General features: G+C 51.0%; 1 protein-coding gene across 2 annotated transcripts in view; it reads left to right on the forward strand.

The window, feature by feature from the left end:
- KIRREL3 (kirre like nephrin family adhesion molecule 3) overlaps positions 1–17,427 on the forward strand; it is a 110,930-nt gene that overhangs the window by 35,034 nt on the left and 58,469 nt on the right. For both annotated transcript variants that reach the window (XM_004593290.2, XM_058664117.1), the window contains exon 3: positions 3,500–3,649. In XM_004593290.2, the coding sequence (XP_004593347.2) occupies positions 3,500–3,649 (150 nt within the window). The remainder of the gene's footprint in view (positions 1–3,499; positions 3,650–17,427) is intronic.

Here is a 17,427-nt window from a genome sequence, read left to right on the forward strand (position 1 = left end):
AGATTTCAAATAACGCAGCCTCCCTGCGGAGCAGTCAGAGTCAGATACCTGGGAGGGAGCTAGAACGTTCTCTGGATCTCCATTTCTGCATCTGTGCTTCGCCAGGCTTCTGCCAGTCCTCGGAATGGCATCCCAGCTCGCCGCCTAATTAGGCAAATACAAACAAACCCATCACTGATGCTTTCAGCAGCTCATGAAAGTGAAATCCTGCTGCTGATCGCTTGCAAGACAACAAAAACATCAGCTCCAGCCAAGATGTCTGCAGGAAACCAGGGACTCATCACAGGAACGCAGGAGCCAAAGGCCGGGCTGCAAGGGCAGGGCGCTACGCTGGGAGCAGCAGCCACAGCAGGACAGGCAGTGGACTCAGCCCACTTCCAGCCCCTGGCTCTAGCCCTGTGGGGAGCAGGTGCAGCATACCTGGGCTCCTGGGGTGCGTCCCATGCAAGGGAGCATTTCTGGCTAGTCTGCGCAACTGCAGTGACAGAGTCAACCAGCTCGTGAGGACCACGATGGCCAGGAAGATGTGAGCCTAGAGGGCTCAGCTGCTCAGGAAGCACCCACACACCAGGCCCAGGAGCCTGGCAGGGGTCACTGATGGCACTTGGCATAGCCCACCCTGTAGAAACTCTGTCCCCGCCATCTTCAAAGACCCTGGCCTGTGAGAGCAAAAGAAATCTTGGAGCTCACCTAGTCTACTCTTTGATCCAGTGCAGCCAGCAACCCTGCAGTAGCTCTGTAAGGCGATCCTCCATTCTGTGCTTGAATCCAGCTGGTGGTGGAGATCTCACTACCCTCTGTGGCAGCACAGGTCCTTGTTAAACCCTTAAAACAGTCAAGAACCTTCTGAAATAATATCCCAGCCTGTTGGCGCTAATACTGCTTCAACGTGAAGACATCTCACCCATCCAAGAGACTGGAATATTAGAAAACAGGTCTTGCATCTCTCTCTCTCTCTCTCTCTCTCTCTCTCTCTCTCTCTCTCTCTCTTTCTCACACACACACACACACACACACAAACACACTTTTAAGCCCTCATCCTCTCTTAGAAGGCCAGTTTGGTTATGCGGCATTGCAGTTACCATGCCAGTTGAGACACCCACATCGCATCTCAGAATATCAGGGTTCAATACCCAGCTCCATCTCCTGACTCCAGGTTCCTGCGAATGCACACCCTGAGAGATATCATGGATTGAGCCAGGAGTTGAGGTCCCTGCCACAAATGGGGGAGACCTGGAGTGTGTTCCTGGCTTCTGGCTCTAGCCCTGGCCCAGCTCCTGCTATTGCAGATTGAACCAGTAAATGGGAGATCTCCATCCAACTATTTCCCATCATTTTTTCTAAATTATACAAAGGCCAAATCTTTCCCCTCCTCTCTTCCTATGGCCCATTTCTGCCCTGTGGGAAACTTCAGAAGGAGCAGCTTGCAGAGGTCAGTGTCAGAGACTGCAAGGCGCAGAGGAGTGGCTGAGAGGAGGGGAGGGGAGCCCAACAGGGAGAGCACAGGGCAGGGGGGCGGCGGGTGTAAACCCACACAGCCACTGGCTGGTGAACCCTGCCATGCGGGGAAGAGGGATCTGCCTGCCCGCCAGCCCCAGCATAAGTGGGCATTTATATTCAGCTCTACACAGCAGTAGCAAAACTGATCAATGATTTATCATCCTCAAACTTCCAGTTATCTATTATTCATCACCAGTGGTATGAGGGCCCCAAAGTTCCTGAGTGTCCCAAGCACCTCCTAAGTGCTTAACCAGGCCCTGGGGCGTGGGGCAGCAGTGGGAAGGACTGGAACAGGCCCCCTCAGGTGCAGTGTGACCAGGGCTCCTGGACACGGGCCGCAGGCCAAGGCTGCTGCTTGCCAGCCACCCTGAAACAGAAACGTCTCTCCAGCTGTCAGTCTCTCTCCCTCTTCCTCTCTCTCTGTCCTTCCTTCTCTCTCTCTCTCTCTCTCTCTCTCTCATTTCTTCCTTTCTGCTGTTACTGTCTCCTCTCTGTGCATCTCACTCTACCCAGGTTTCCCTCTCTCTCCTCCCAGACACCCCACTCTCACCGATCACAGCATCAACACACAGGCCAGCTGCTAAACCATAGCTGACTCCCACCTCCCATACTCACCGCCCGTGTGGGTCCGCACTCAGCAGCTCCATCTCTTCTCGCTTCCTCTCCAATAAAAGTTGCTCCAACTCTCCCAAAGATAAAAGCAACAGGGGCGGGTGTCTGACTTGGCAGTTAAGGCACTGCTTAGGCCATCCACATCCCATGGCAGAGTTCTGGCTTTCAAAGTCCTGGCTCCACTCCCTGATTCCAGCTCCTCGGCAGCCAGCAGGTGATAGCTCTAATAAATGGTTGACTTTTGGGCCCACCGCAGTAGCTTAGCGGCTAAAGTCCTCGCCTTGAACACACCGGGATCCCATATGGCCACTGCGTCTAATCCCAGCAGCCCTGCTTCCCATCCAGCTCCCTGCTTGTGGCCTGGGAAAGCAGTCGAGGACGGCCCAGTGCTTTGGGTTCCTGCACCCGTGTGGGAGACCTGGAAGAGGTTCCTGGTTCCCGGCATCGGATTGGCTCAGCTCCAGCCGTTGCAGCTGCTTGGGGAGTAAATCAGCAGACAGCAGATCTTCCTGTCTCTCCTCCTCTTTGTATATCTGACCTCCTAGTAAAAATAACTCTTTAAAAAATAAATAAGATAAATAAATGGTTGACTTCCTACCACCATCCACTTGAAAGACCTGGGTTGAGTTCCTGACTCCTGGCTTCAGGTTGGCCCAGCCGTAGCCACGTGACCCAGCAGGTGGGCCCTACCGCACTCTCTATCTCAAACAAATAAAATATATTTTTAGGAAAATACAAGTTTAAGAAAAGCATACACACATACTACCAAAAACCCTGGGTGTGGGGGGGAATCTTGGTTTTGTGCCTGGTGCGGTGAGATAGGGGTCCTGAGCCATCGGTCACCCGGCCAGCCTCGGGGCAGGCTGCTGCGCAGGTCTGTGCTGCACCTGGTCCTCACAGAGCAGTGTTTAAGTTCTCATCTTCCTGAAGCAGTGAACAACTTAAGTCTATGAATTAAGTGCGACCATAAACCTTTTCAGAGTTAAGCGAGCATAGAAATTAACAGTGGAGCCATCCGGAGAGTGTGAGATGCAAAAAAAAGAAAAAAGAAAAAAGAAACAATTAGGGCCAGAGAGGAAAGGCTTCAGTGGCTTTGTTCCAAGGGACGAAACAGGGGCTTGAGGAGGAGTGGACACAAGTGGGTGAGGGGGAGACAGGAAGAAAACAAACAAGCAAATTGTCTTACTATGCACATCAAGTATCCTGGGCTACAGCCACCAAGGGCCCCCTTGGTCATATCCTCCGGGGTCAGGTGTTGCAGCCCCTGTCTCTTGCAGCGCCTGCTTACTGAGCACAGCCAGTGCTTGTAGCAGCCCCAGGCGCCGCCTGGACGTGTTCTGAAGAGGGTCTTTGTGGTGATGTTTCCATCTGCCTGCTGTCTCTTCAGGTTACCCTCAGTACCTGGTGGTGGGGAACCACCTGTCAGGGGAGCACCACCTGAAGATCCTGCGGGCAGAGCTGCAGGATGACGCCGTGTACGAGTGCCAGGCCATCCAGGCTGCCATCCGGTCCCGCCCCGCGCGTCTCACTGTCCTAGGTAAGAGCCATCTACGTGCACGGGACACACAGGAAGTGCCAGCCTCAGCCCCAAGAAGGGTCTCTCTGCCACGTTACAGAGACTGCAATGTGGCAGCATCCCACAGGGCTCCAGGCACACTCTCCCCTGAACACTAAGGAGCACATGTCCCTCTTCCTACTCAACATGAATGTTCCCACTCTAGTAATTCAGAAGGCAAAGGCCGAATGACCTACAACGGCGCTCAACCCCTGAGGGTGACTACCTCTCACAGAGACAAGGAGGACTCCTCCTGAGTGCTTATGCTGGCACTGAGAGCGTGCTGGAGGACAGATCAGTGCCAGGCAATGGGGCAGGGGGGAGGATGGGGCATGGTGTGTAAGTCCCTGGTTTCTGAGCTGACCCTCCCCCAGGTGGTACCAGAACCCTCTCTGCCTACCTCCCTTGCATAATGAGCCTCAAGCTTGCTCCTCCCCACAACATGCAGGGACACGTGTGACTCATACCAGCTCCCTTCCCTCCCAGCTTTCCAAGAAGCCTGGCTCTCAGGTTATCCCTAGGAAGTGCCCCTTCAGGCCCTTCTTGCAAATCAGCCTTCTCCCCCTCCATCTCTCTGTAGCTTGGTCCTGCGGAAAGAAGCCTATGCCTGCCCCGCATGCAAAGAGGTCCCTGCTCTTTCACTTGGGCAAGCACACCTGCTCACAGTGACATCCTAGCGTGCCAGGTTGTGGTTTACAGTCCACCCCTGCCTGGCTGGCTCCTCCCAGGTGAACGTCCCAAAGAGCAGGGCCTTGGACACCAGGCCTTGTCCATAAGTAATCAGCTCCCACGTGCCAAGTAGATGCCTAGCTTTCAAAACCGATGCAGAGCAGGAAACTGGGACTCAAAGAAGTGAAGAGCTCCTTGCCCTGTTCTGCCATCTCTGTCAGCCAGAGTCTCCACCTGGCATGCCTAGGGAGTGGCACAGGGGCCACTGGAGAGGGAAGCCTGGGGCAGATGCAAGGAAGTTTGGACAACAGTCAGATGCTGGCCATAGCTTCTTCCCAGTCAGCACAGCATACACTGCTCGGAGATGAAATATTTAAGAGAGTGTCAGGTTATCTTTAGATCTACATAGCCAAACACAGCAGGGCATGGGAGGCTGTGTGCTGTAGCCAAGCGGCCTCGGAGGACCGCTTAGCAAACACAGAGCTGTCTTTCTTGAGACCAGACCCTCCCTTGGCCTGAGCGTCCCCTCTGGCCTGACACATTCTGCCTGCATGTGTGCAGCAAGGTGTCCTAGGGGTCTCTCCAGGGAGCAGCAGCCCTCCAGCCTCTCCTGAAATGGGGAACGGGTCTAGAAGAGTCTAAAGGGACTGAGGGAGCCTATAGGAGCCAATCCCAATTTTGAGGGCTGCAAAACTCAAGATCAGATCAGAACTGCCAAGTCAAGGTACAGGATGCCTGCCAGCCTTGGAAGACCCTGCTCCTGGTGCTCCAGGGGCAGGGAAAGCTACAAGGAAAGGACCCCCAGTGCCATCCATAACCCCAACCTCCCCCTGAAGTAGCAGCCATCCCCCACAGTTCCTGAAAAAACAAATGCAACTCAAAGATACATGAATTTTTCTGCAAAAAAAAAAAAAAAAATGCAGTCCATGTAAGGTTTTATTTTATCATGCATTTGCATGAACTTTTTTCAAGACCCCCTTCCTATACCCAGTCCTAAAGTTTTTTTGTGCCAAAGTAGACTTCTCTTCAAGTACATTTTCCATAGGCTTTTTGAAGATTGGTCTGCATCATGTCTGTATAGTGCGTCTCGCTCAGCAGCCACACCCTGCCTCTTACCCTCCTTCCTCTCCACTACCCTGAAAGATAGCAAAGGCCAATGCTCTCAAAATGTGCATTAGCCAGCACCTCTTGCTGGTCAGAAAATTCAGTCTCAGAAACGTAAAGCCATCAGCTCCAGGTTTTCAACCAAACTCATGCTCTTTACCCAGTCTCCCAGTCCTAAGTGCCAGCAGCATTGCGTCTGTCTGGCTGGTGAGGAGCCAGGCTCCTCGGAGCAGGACCGTGGCATCCAGTCTGATCACACCTGATTTTGTCTTGGGTAGCTGCGTCACAGAGACGTTCATTCTTCCCTTCTGTCTCCTGTGGCCTGGCCTGGCACTGCCCTCTGGGCACAAACCCAGGTGTTGCGGAGGGAGGGAGGGGTGGAGGGAGATATTTATTCCAGCTGAAGAGACAGAAGGAGCACCTCCAGGGGTTCCCAGCAGGATGCCCTCTGTGGATCGCTGAGAGCCCTTTCCAGCAGCGTCACGTGCTGCTCCTGAGCCAACTAAGCCTCAGAGAGAGCTGCCCCAGGCTTGCCTTCCGGTTCTCCCAGGCTGCTTGCCCCCACCCAGTTCCCCTGACCCTGAAGCTGGTCCAGTAGACCCAGGGCTTGGCTGAGTTTTTCTAGGTGCAGGAGTGGCACCTGTGGGCAATGGATGAATATAGGGGCTGGGTAGACAGAGGAGAGAGAGATACTCTCCACCCCAGTCCAGCCACCTCCCCAGCTGTTTTATTGTGAGTGACATGGCAGCCACAGAAAAATGTCCCAGCCAGGTCCCCGTGAGAGCTGCCTTCCCCGTGTCCCAGGAAAGAGAGCTTCCTAATTTAGTCTGTATTTGCCTGAGATAGATTTTTAATTAAATAAAGTAAGAGTCTGATTAGAACCTACAGAAGACAGAAGAGCAGAATCAGATGGTATTCCAGCAGAACTGCAAAGCAAACACTTTGGCTGGGACACAGGGAGGCCTCCAGGGGTCTTCCATCAAAGCGCCAAGTGAGGAGGGCAAATACGAGAGATTATATAGCCAGCAGATGTGCATTGTTAAAATATGCATCTGCCAGCAGCATGCTCGGAGAAGCTGGAGGGCCAGTTCACACAGCCTGCTGGCCTGGGGAGGGCGTGGGCACTCGCCCGGCAGCTGGGCCCACAGTCACAGACACATTAATTAGCGTTGTGTTTCCAGCTCTCAGATGTAATCAGGCAAGGAGCAACTTATAGCTGAGCTCTTGCTACCCTGGGAGACAGAAGAAGAGAGGGGGCCAGGGATTGAGGAGGGAAGGCTGGGGAAAGGGTTGAGCTGGCAAAACTGAAAGAGGCAAGACTAGGGAGCCCAAGGCCAGGGCCACAGTTGGCCCGCTCCCTTGGTGGCAAAGCCAGTGTCACAGAAGAGCTCAGGAATCACAGTAGTGCAGATGTACAAGCCATGGCCTTGGTCCCACCACTGACTAGCTGAGTGATCTTGGGTCTTATATTCAGCCTCTCTGGCTCTCGCTGACCTGACTGGTAGAATGAGAGGTGATGATAAAGATGACCCCTCCGAACTGGCCGGCTCCCAAGAGGCCATCACTTCCACAAGAAGGAGGCCAACACGCTACACCAACTATTTTAGGAAAATGGGCCATTCCCCCTGAGACCTGGACTGGTGTGCTGACCGAGACATAGAGGGTAATGGATGCGATTGATGTCGACAGTGTCTCGCTGTGAGGCTTGGAGATGGGCCCACTCTGAGGCCCATCCAGTCCTTGGGCTCTGGACTTGGCTGTATGCCTTAACCCCAGGGAGCTTCCTGGCAGCTCCCTCTGTGTTCAGCTTCCTGGCTCTCTGCGCCATCTGCAGGTTCAGCTCAGCTGAGCATCATAGGACCCCTGTGCACATGGGCAGAGTGGAGGTCTCTCATAGGAAGAGCTGCCGGGCTAGGCAGCTGACCCTCTGCAGCAGACCCACTGTGTGACCTTGGGCAAGGCCCCAGGGCTGGAACTGGACATTGCAGTCCAGTTCCACGACTAGCATGCCATACAGGGCACACACAACATGCAATGACATTTGGATTTTTATTAATTGAATGACTAAATGGGCTTTGTGTTTCTTCATGTTAGATGGTGATAATAAAAATAATAATCGCAAAGAATCCCGCACCTCACACACACACACATACACTGCTCTTTTTCTCACCTACAGAAGCACCAGGGGCTGGCTTTAGCTCTTCAGTCTCTTGATGGTCGTATCAGAAATCCAACATCTCAGCAGTCCCAAGACCAGAACTGTAAGGGTTGTATTGCACTTCACCTGTCCAGTCAGGAGCAAAGAGGAAAGGAAAATGAGTAACCCAAGGGTTTAATTTTCCAAACTCCATTTTAATGTACTGATCTAGGCACTTGGGTTCACTAATAAACAAAAGAGAAAGCCAGGGCCTGGCACTTTGGCTCAATTAACTAATCCTCCAGCTATAAGTACCATTATCCTATGTGGATGCCAGTTCATGTCCTGAATGCCCCACTTCCAATCCAGCTTCCCGCTTATGGCCTGGGAAGTAGAGGAGGATGGTCCTAGTGGGAGCCCACATGGGAGACCAGGAAGAAGCTCCTGACTCCTGGCTTCAGATCAGTCTAGCTCCAGCCATTGCGGCCATTTGGGGAGTGAACCAATGGATGGAAGATCTTTCTATCTCCTTTCTCTCTGTAAATCTGTCTTTCCAATAAAAATAAATAATTTCTTTTAAAAGAGAGCGAAAGAAACCATTCCTGCCGTGGTAGAGCTTACTTTCTAGTAGGGAGCGAAATGGTCGGTGAGTGATCAGCAGTCAGAGTGTGTCTTTAAGCAGTCAGAAATGCAAACAGTGAAGACAGGGTCGGGGCTGGGGCAAGCTGGCAGTGGAGGGAAGAGGGTCAGACGGCATTCAAGAATTAAAAAGGAGCGTTTCCCCAGTCTCTCTCTCCATATTAACTGTGCTGCCTTGTGGCTCATGTTAGAAAGAAGACTTTATGAATCAGCATGAAGTATTTCAGATGGAAACTACATTGACTCAAATAAAGAGGGCATCTTTTAAAATGATGTCAAGCTCCAAATCCTGAGAGGGATCAACAGATAAAGTCTAATCTGTTATGCAGCTTTAACATCCTCATTTTTCTTTATTTGGGGGTTAGTTTATTGGAAAATCAGATATACAGAGAGGAGGAGAGACAGAAAGAAAGATCTTCCATCCGATGATTCACTCCCCAAGTGGCTGCAATGGCTGGAGCTGAGCTGAGCCGATCCGAAGCCAGAAACCAGAGTTTTTTCTGGGTCTCCCACACAGATTCAGGGTCTCAAGGCTTTGGGCCATCCTCCACTGCTTGCTCAGGACACAAGTAGGGAGCTGGATGGGAAGCAGGGCTGCCGGGATTAGAACCTAGAACTGGCGCCCATATGGCATCCCGGTGTGTTCAAGGTGAGGCTACTGCACCGGGCCCAACATGCTAATTTATCAAAAACACAAATGCCTCTGGCCACATTCCTGCCAGGAGAACTGTGGGCCATCATGTCCACAGCACTGGTAGCATCACCAGGCTCACCGTCTTCCAACCTTTTGGATACAGGGATCCAGAGAACAGTGACTAAACCAAGGTCACATAGCAAGTGAAGACAGAGCTGAAACAAGAGCCCCAGAGTGCAGCTCATTTTTTCAGGGTTTTATTATTTTATTTATGTGAAAGAATTACAGCAAGAGAGGTACTAATCCACTGGTTCATTCCTCAAGTGGCCTCGATAGCCAGGGCTGGGCCAGGCTAAAGCCAGGCACCAGGAGCTTCTTTCGGATCTCTTACGTGGATCTAGGGGCCCAAGGCCTTGGGCCATCCTCCCCTACTTTGCTAAGCACATTAGCAGGGAGCTGGATTGGTAGCGTAGCAGCCAGGACTCTAGCCGGAACCCATATAGGATGCCAGCATCACAGGTGGCAACTTAACCCCCAATATCAAAAGCTTCTAAACCGCTTATGCAGAATGTGTTTGCAAAGAACTCAAACACAATCACCGTGACAAAGGCAAGTTGGCCAGCAGGAATCTGAACACCCCGACTCCCCTGTCCCCCCCCCCCAACCTCAATGTCCCATACTTCTGGACCTCCTTCACCCTGTATTCCTGTCTGGAATTCCCTTCCCCAACATCTTCCTTTGGCTAACATGAGCTTGCCTTTCCAGACTTATCTTGGGCAGGTCCTCCTTCAGGAAGCCCTCCCTGAAGTTTACAAGGCCTGGTGGTTTCCCCATCTTTTTCCTTCTGGAAACACCTTGTTCACAACACTTGGCACATTGCAGAGAAGACCTCTTTTCGTGTCTGTTTCCGCCACCCAGTCTCTCTGGGGCATCTTGCATGTTTTGTGCAGCCTGAGAGCACAATAGGTAGCAGCTCAGGAAATGTCCATCATGGTGACCAAAACAACAAGTCCTAGGAGAAAACCGGAGTGAGTTTTCATGAAGAACAGTGCCTGGCAGAAGTAAGAGCCAAGCACCTCTGAAAGTCATGTTGCATTAGGTAGGGCTGGGTTAAAAGAGGCAATGTGACTTCAAGGTCAAGAGCTCAGATTCTAGAAACTAGATTACTAGAAACCTGCACTTGAAACCTGGATGTGCCTCTTCATAGCGGTGTGACCTTGGGCAAGTCATTTACCTGTTCTGTGCCTGTTTCCAAGTGTAAAATGAGGGCAATCGTCCTGTCTTCTTAGGACTACAAAGAAGAGTTAATAACACATGAGGGTACTTCAAAATGTTCATGGAAAATGGAATTAAAAGGTAAACAGGTGGGCATGGTGATTGAAATGCCATTTGGGACACCTGCCTCTCATATTGGAGTTGTTGGGTTTAAGCTGTAGCTCTAGTTTCAGTCCCAACTTCCTGCCAGTGTACCCCCCTGGGAGGCAGCCATGATGGATGGCTTAACCACCTGAGTCCCTGCCACCCAAGTGGGAGAATGGATTGAGTTCCCAGCTCCTGTCTTCAGCCAGGGCCCCAGACCAGTTGTCTTGGGTATTCGAGGAATAAAACAGCAGATTATAGAGATCTATCTATCTATCTATCTCATCCTCCCTCCCTCCCTCCCTCCCCCCCTTTCAAATACACAAAATTCTCTTGGAGGAGAAGGTACTGTACCACAGATTAAATCACCCCTTGGGATGCTTGTATCTGATAGCTGCAGATGACTTCATTGTCAATTCAGCTTCCTGCTCATTCACCTGGGAGGCAGTGGTATGGTGGTTAAAACACCACTTGGGACACCTGCACCTCCTATTGCCACCAAAGTGGGCAATTCAGATGGAGTTCCCAGCTCCTAGCTTTATTTAAACCTGGCCCATCCCTGGCTGTTACAGTTATTTGGGAAGTAAACCTGGGGTGGAAGATCGCGCTGTGTGTCTTCATTTATCCGTGTTTCTCTTTGTTAGTCTCTCACCATCTGTCACTCTGCCTTTCAAATAAACAAATACAAAAACTAAAAAAGTTTTAAGGTTTATTTTGCTGCAAAAGTATTTTTTAATCCTCATACATTGAGGTCTTCAAAAAGTTCATAAAAAATGTGCATTGTGAAAAGGCTATCCAAGGATTTTGAAATTATTTTGCACAAAAAAAACCCACTTATTTTGTAATGTCACTTTTCTATGAACTTTAAAGTCCCTTGTAGGTAAAGCACATCTCAGAACAGTGCCCTGCTCTAAAGCAAGACACATGAGCAGGGGTTGTCATTATTCCAACTGTGCTTCTTCCTGCTATTACTGAGTAATGTTAACAGACATCAGCAAGCAGCTCCCTCTTCCCAGGGGTGCAGCCCAGGGCCTGGTGAAGCTTTTCCACACAGCAAGCGAGGCCGAAAGCCACAATTCCTTCAGACCCCTCCCGGCCGCACGCCCAGGAAGACAAGCAGAATTGATTTCCTTATCTCCGTATTAAGCATGGTTTGCCTGGGCCCAGCCTGGTCTTAGGTGCCGTATCTCATTTGCGCTGTGTGCCTGTTTCCTGCCACATTCATTACCCTGCAATCACCGCCCCCAAATAGGGGCAGCAAACCAGCCAGAGATGGGAGAGAAGAGCAAACAAACATTCTTATCTCCTGAAGCCCTGAAGCCTCCTCTAAGCTCCCCACACCCCCCCCCAACACACACACCCCACCCTGCCACCTTCCCTGTCCACTCCCACCCACTACTCTGCCCTGCATGGTGGCCAGGCCCACTCCCAGTCTCCTCTTCTCCCCATCCCTTTAGCCACTGCACATCGTTACCCTCCCAGCTTCACTCTGCTTTCTTGCAGAGCAGGTGAGAAGATGACCATAGCTGGGGCCATTAAATTGCTATGAGTTAGTTAAAGTGTCTCTCTTCTCAACCATGGTCAGTCTTCCAGGGGTAGGGGGAACCTGATCTCAGGTCCACATCATGGACTCCATACCCTATGCCACGCTAAGAAGCTGCCCACAGAACTTGTTGCTGGAGGCCTGGAGCAATGAGGGGTCTTCATGGAGGTCCCTACAGCCTTCAGGTTGAGATGATCTGACTTCTGAGCCACATGGCTCTGAGTGCTCCCTTCTGCTGCCCTCCCCCTCCCTGTCCTGTTAAACTGCATGATGCCTCCCAACCTTCCTCCCAACCCGCCTCCATCTCAGCTTCCATGGAATACCAGGAGTCTGCCCATGATCCTTAGCCCTGGTCTATCCACCACGACAGGAAGTAAGGCAGGAGGAAGGGGTATTCACAGGTATTTAAGCACTGTCAAGGTTCCAGAGGGGGCAGAGACTCATTGGGATGGAGTCAAACTCAGCCCCTCCTTTTCCCGCTCCTCCCTGGAAGTAAGTGACAGGGGCTGGACCAGGTCCTCATCAAGTAGCAGACCTGAGGAAAGAAGGGTGTACCACTACCCCAAGGGTGACTGGGATGCACTGGCTCAATGAGCTGTCCAGCTAAGTGACCTTTCTCAGGTGAGCTATAAGCCCAACAGAAGCTATCCAAGTGCTCATTGTCCATGTGAGCCAGAGGCAGTGCCCCTGTGGCTATACCAGGCCCAGCACTTCCCCCTTGGCTTTCAACACCCACCCAGGGAAGGTAGGGTCTTCAGAGCCCACATAAGGTGTCTCCTGCTCCTCCTCTGACTTCATATCCCTCCCATCACCAAATGACAGGAGCTCTCCAGGGCAATCCTGAAGACCTCAGATCCAAGCACAACAAAGGATCCCACCAGGAATCTGGGAAGCCCCATTCTCACTCCATCATGCCAGCTCCATCCACGAGACATGGGTTATGACCCACGACCTCCCTGGCCCTGTGTTCTCTCAAGTAGCCCGGGAGCTAGAAAGATGGAGTAGAAATCCACTCCACAATTTGACTGTGATTCTCCCTCAATTGCTCAGGGTTGGGGGTCACCATGAGGCTCATTGTTTCCTGAGTCCCTCCCCCCTGCTCTCAGAGCAAGGATAATGTGTCCTTCTGATGCTTTAACCAAGCATGACCCTGGGAGATGCTGAGCAGGCTCAACCCCTCAGCGAAGAGGAGTGTCAGCTCTGACCATGGAGATTCACAAAAGTCAGGGCCTTGATCCGCTGGCGTCTGCCATTAGGCACGGACTTGCTCTGGAGCTGCCCATGAAATCCAAGCCGCTTTCCAACAGCCTTCAGTGCACAACCACCACAAAAAAAGCCTTCCCTCCTCTGTGCCACTCACAGGGCTAGTCCTTCCAGCCTGGTGCACCTTCCTGCATCCCTATGTGGCCCAAAATGCACAGAAAATCAGTGCCCTCTGCCTGGAGTCTTCTGTCAGGAAGCTCTGCTAGCCACGGGCTATGTGCAAGGCTCCCTATTCATGTATCAGTCATAGTCACATACACAGACATCTTCACTTTGAAGACAAATGCACTAGTATGCACACACGTGCACACAGCACCATATGATACATGATAAGACCACATCACCATCCCCTCTTGAAGGCAAGATGCAAGACTCAGTGCCTGTTGGGAATTAGAAAAGTTCCTAGTGACTTGATCGAAGCATTGAGTGCCATCCAATGCCAGCCCCAGGAAGGGACAGAGTAGCTGGAGCGTGGTGTCACCAGTGTGAGGCCTCTCTTGGCTATGGATCCCCTTAATGAAAAACGGAATGGAGATGAAACCAGTCCTGGCAGACAGAGGGAGGCCAGGCCAGTCCATGCCCCGTGACAAATCACCACTTTCCCCACTCCAGCTTCCAGGTCTCCCGGGTGTCAGCCTTGGGTCTTGGTCCAGAGTCAGCCTGGGCAAGCCTGAAGAGGCTGGAGCTGGACAGGGAGCCCTCTCAGGACTAAAAATAGCCCACTCCTTCTCTGCTGTGACCTCAGACTGAGCCTGAGACGAGGGTTTCATGGCAAATTACAGATTTAAAACTGGCAATGAATCTCCATTACAGCATGAAATGAGAAAGGAAAATGCCACTAAATGGAAGCCTCCCCCTACAGCCAACAGGCCAGGGAGGAGTGTAGTTGAAGGAGGAAGTTTAGAGATAAAGTCACACAACTCAAGGCAGACTTACAGAGGCTAAAATCAGAGAGGGAGAGCGAGGCACTGAGAGAGGAGGCAGGAGCTGAGACCTAAGGAAGGTCCCCTCTTGCCCCAGGTCAGGCCGAAACACCACAGAGGCACACAACAAGAGGACCGCTGGCAGGGAGTCAAGAGCAAGCTCTGAGCTGAGCACTGCTCCTCAGGAGTGGAAACATCATGCTTCTGTTATCTTAGTGCTCTGATGGGACCTGTGTCAGGGACCAGGTGCCGAGAGGCATCTGCAGACCCTTTCTCATCACTTGAGGATTGCTCTGTGTGGCTCTTGAAAATGCCCTCCTCATCACCCCCACACCACAGTGACATCTCTGCAGGCTCTGGGTGTGGAACACACATAGCAGCAGCTCTGTGCTGCCCCAACACACACGCACAGCGTGTGCATACAGGGTGATGGGAAGATCTCCAGGAACCTGCTATCCACTCTCCCTATGCACACTGCCCCAGGGACACCAGGACAACCATCATGATTTAGCTCTAGCCTGGAAGATGAAGCGCAGAGAAAATCAAGTGGCCAGTACACCCTCTGGTACCACCAAACCCAATGCCTGGCCCAAGTTACTGGCATTTTGTCAGCGCCACGGACAGAGTAAGGCACTGAATTCGGGCGCAGACTTGGCCCCTGGAACAAAACCTAAAGATAAGCCAGTGTACACAATTAAAAGAAACGGGAGGTTTTGCTTGCTGAAGGGGGAGACTTAAGGAAATAGGGTCCCTCTCAAATATTTGAGGAAGGGAAATAGATTTGTTCTGTGGAGCTCTGGAGCACAGAACTGGGGGCAGTAAGAAAGGTTTTCATCTCTATCATTAAAAAAAAAAAAAAAAAAAAAAAAAAAAAAAAAAAAAAACAGCAGCATGGTAGAGAAACGGGCTCTCAGTCTCTGAGAGCATCCGAACAGGGGCTGAGTTTTTCCACATGTCTGTTTCTAGCAGGAAGCAAGCAGTTCCTGATCGGAAGGCTAGCAAATGTTCCAATTCCGAAATCAAGCAAGGATTTGTGGGCTGGGGAAGATGCAGAGGACAGGACAGTTAAAGTTGTCTCTTTTGCATGACAGAGACTCCCACACCGTGTATCACAGACTGCTGTGGGAACTCCTGCCACCCCAGGAAGAAGGCACGTGGTAGTGTCTTAGTTGTGCTAGGATTGTCACAAAGGGGAAGAATACCTGATAATTAGAAGTTGGTAAGGATAGTGCAAAGTTTAGCCATATTTCACATACACTTGGAAAGCTTGGCTACCCTGTGGGAGTGCTACACATAAGAGCGTGAATATGATGGCTGAGAAAAGGCAAAGAAGGAACTGCGAGTTCCTCCTAACCTCAACTTCATGACATGCATGCTAAGTATAGTAAAATCTCAGATCTTGGAGAGTGTTGAAAGGCCAAAGGCAACGAGAGAATTCCACTTGAAGCCACCCTTGGAGGCAGCAGAGGTGTCATTAGTAAGAAGGACAAGTGAGGGTATCCCAAGCCTGCTGGTGTATAAGGCGAAGGGACAAGATTCAGTCTAGTGGGAACTGGCCTTGCAAGTCAGGGCTCCTTCAGGAGCAAAAGGTTCAGACAGGATGGGGTGAGAATAACAGCAAGATGTTAGATGCAGGGCAGGGGACTGACTTACTCACGGGAAGCTTTAAACAAGATGCTAATAGGAGCAAAGATGGAATGTATGCTGAAACCTGTCCGTCTGGGACTGGAAAGGCCCCAAGTCCAAGGCGGCTTTTCCCTGACAGGGTACCACTGGGCAGGGACAAGAGAACTAAATCCATGCACATCTTCTGTGCACAGCAAGGGCAACACATCTGTTGGTACTACATGGAGAGAAAAAGGTGGGAAATAGCTACCCCGGTGAGCCTGCACTCTTGTCCACCCCACACGCTACACTGTAAATCCACACACGTGCTTCCTTTACCCCATTTCCCAGGGGCCCTTTTATGGATGAGGAAGCTCAACACAAAAAGACTCATTAATTTTTCCTAAGCTCGCATGAAACCCATATCCTACTGAGTCATGGCCCACTCCTTTTCCCAACTCTGCTCAGATTTGTGTAGCTGACTCCCCATTAAGATCTTGGACTCGGGCTGCCTGAGTCCTCCCACTGTCCCAGGGTACGCTCATTGGAGAGATCGCCTGGACTGTGAACTGAAAGTTTCTCAAAATTCCCTGACCCACCTTGGGAGCCAACACCCCCAAACCTGCAGCATCCACTTTCCACCCAGCTTGTTTCCTGTTCAGGGGCCTGTCCACACCTTCCTTCCCCAACACTCTGGGCCTCTACATGAGGAGGGGAGCTTTTCTAAGTGTGAGGTTCACAGGTACTCAGGACCTGACACAGCTACCTCCATCTCACAGAAATAAATAGCTGAGCCCCACAACCCATGCAGGCTGGTTTCCAAAAATGTGTCACATTTTCACAAGTCGATCAAGGTGTTTGTAAATGTTTATATAAAGAAAGAACTCTCCATATGTAAATATGTCAGGAACCGTGTGAGCAGCTGAGAAATCACCAAATTGGCATGGAAGCAGTTTCCATCACCAAAATCACCTGGTAATTTTGGTGATTTTCCATCTGCTGGCACATTCCCCCAAATGACTGCAGTTGGCAAAGATAGGCCATGTCGAAGTCAGGATCGTAGGATCTCTCCGTGTCTCCCACATGGATGGCAGGGGCCATCTACTGGGGCCATCTCCCATTGCTTTTCCAGGCGCACGAGCAGCGAGCTGGTTCAGAAGCAGAGCAGCCAGGACTCAAGCTCCCAGATGGGATGCCAATGTCACAGGCAGTTTAACTCACTACACCACAACACCAGCCCCTGTTTTGTCCATGTTTAGTCATTTATCTTATTGTATTGTAGGAATTTATATCCTCTGAATACAAGTCTTTTACCATATGCATGATTCGCAAAGATTTATCGTATTTTTATCTGAAAGGCAGAGTTCCATAAGGAAAAGGTGAGGCAGAGGGAGAGAGGTCTTCCACCCACTGGTTCACTCCCCAAATTTCTGCAATGGCCAGAGCCGAGCCAATCTGAAGCCAGGAGCCAGGAACTTCTTCCAGGTCTCCCATGTGGGTACAGGGCCCAGGGACTTGAGCCATTCTCCACTGTCTTCCCAGGCCTTAAGCAGAGAGCCGGATTAGAAATGGACCAGCCAGGACTTGAACTGGAGCCCTATGGGATGCCAGCAAGGCTTAGCCTGTTAGGCCATGGTGCTGGCCTCAATTTGCAAATATTTTCTTCAGGTTGTAGTTTGTCTTTTTCCTTTCCTCAAGTGTAACTTTTAAATCACAAAAAAGCTTTTACTCAAGTCTAATTTGTTCATTTTTTTTCTTTATTGGATTGGACTCTGCCACACTAAAGACCACAAAGAGTTACTGTTATATTTTCTTCTAGGAGCTTCATAGTTTTAGTGCTTACAGTTAGTCCATGATTCATTTCAGGTTGGTATCTGTGTAATT

This window comes from Ochotona princeps, chromosome 4, assembly GCF_030435755.1.
Source record: "Ochotona princeps isolate mOchPri1 chromosome 4, mOchPri1.hap1, whole genome shotgun sequence".
Taxonomy (NCBI): domain Eukaryota; kingdom Metazoa; phylum Chordata; class Mammalia; order Lagomorpha; family Ochotonidae; genus Ochotona; species Ochotona princeps.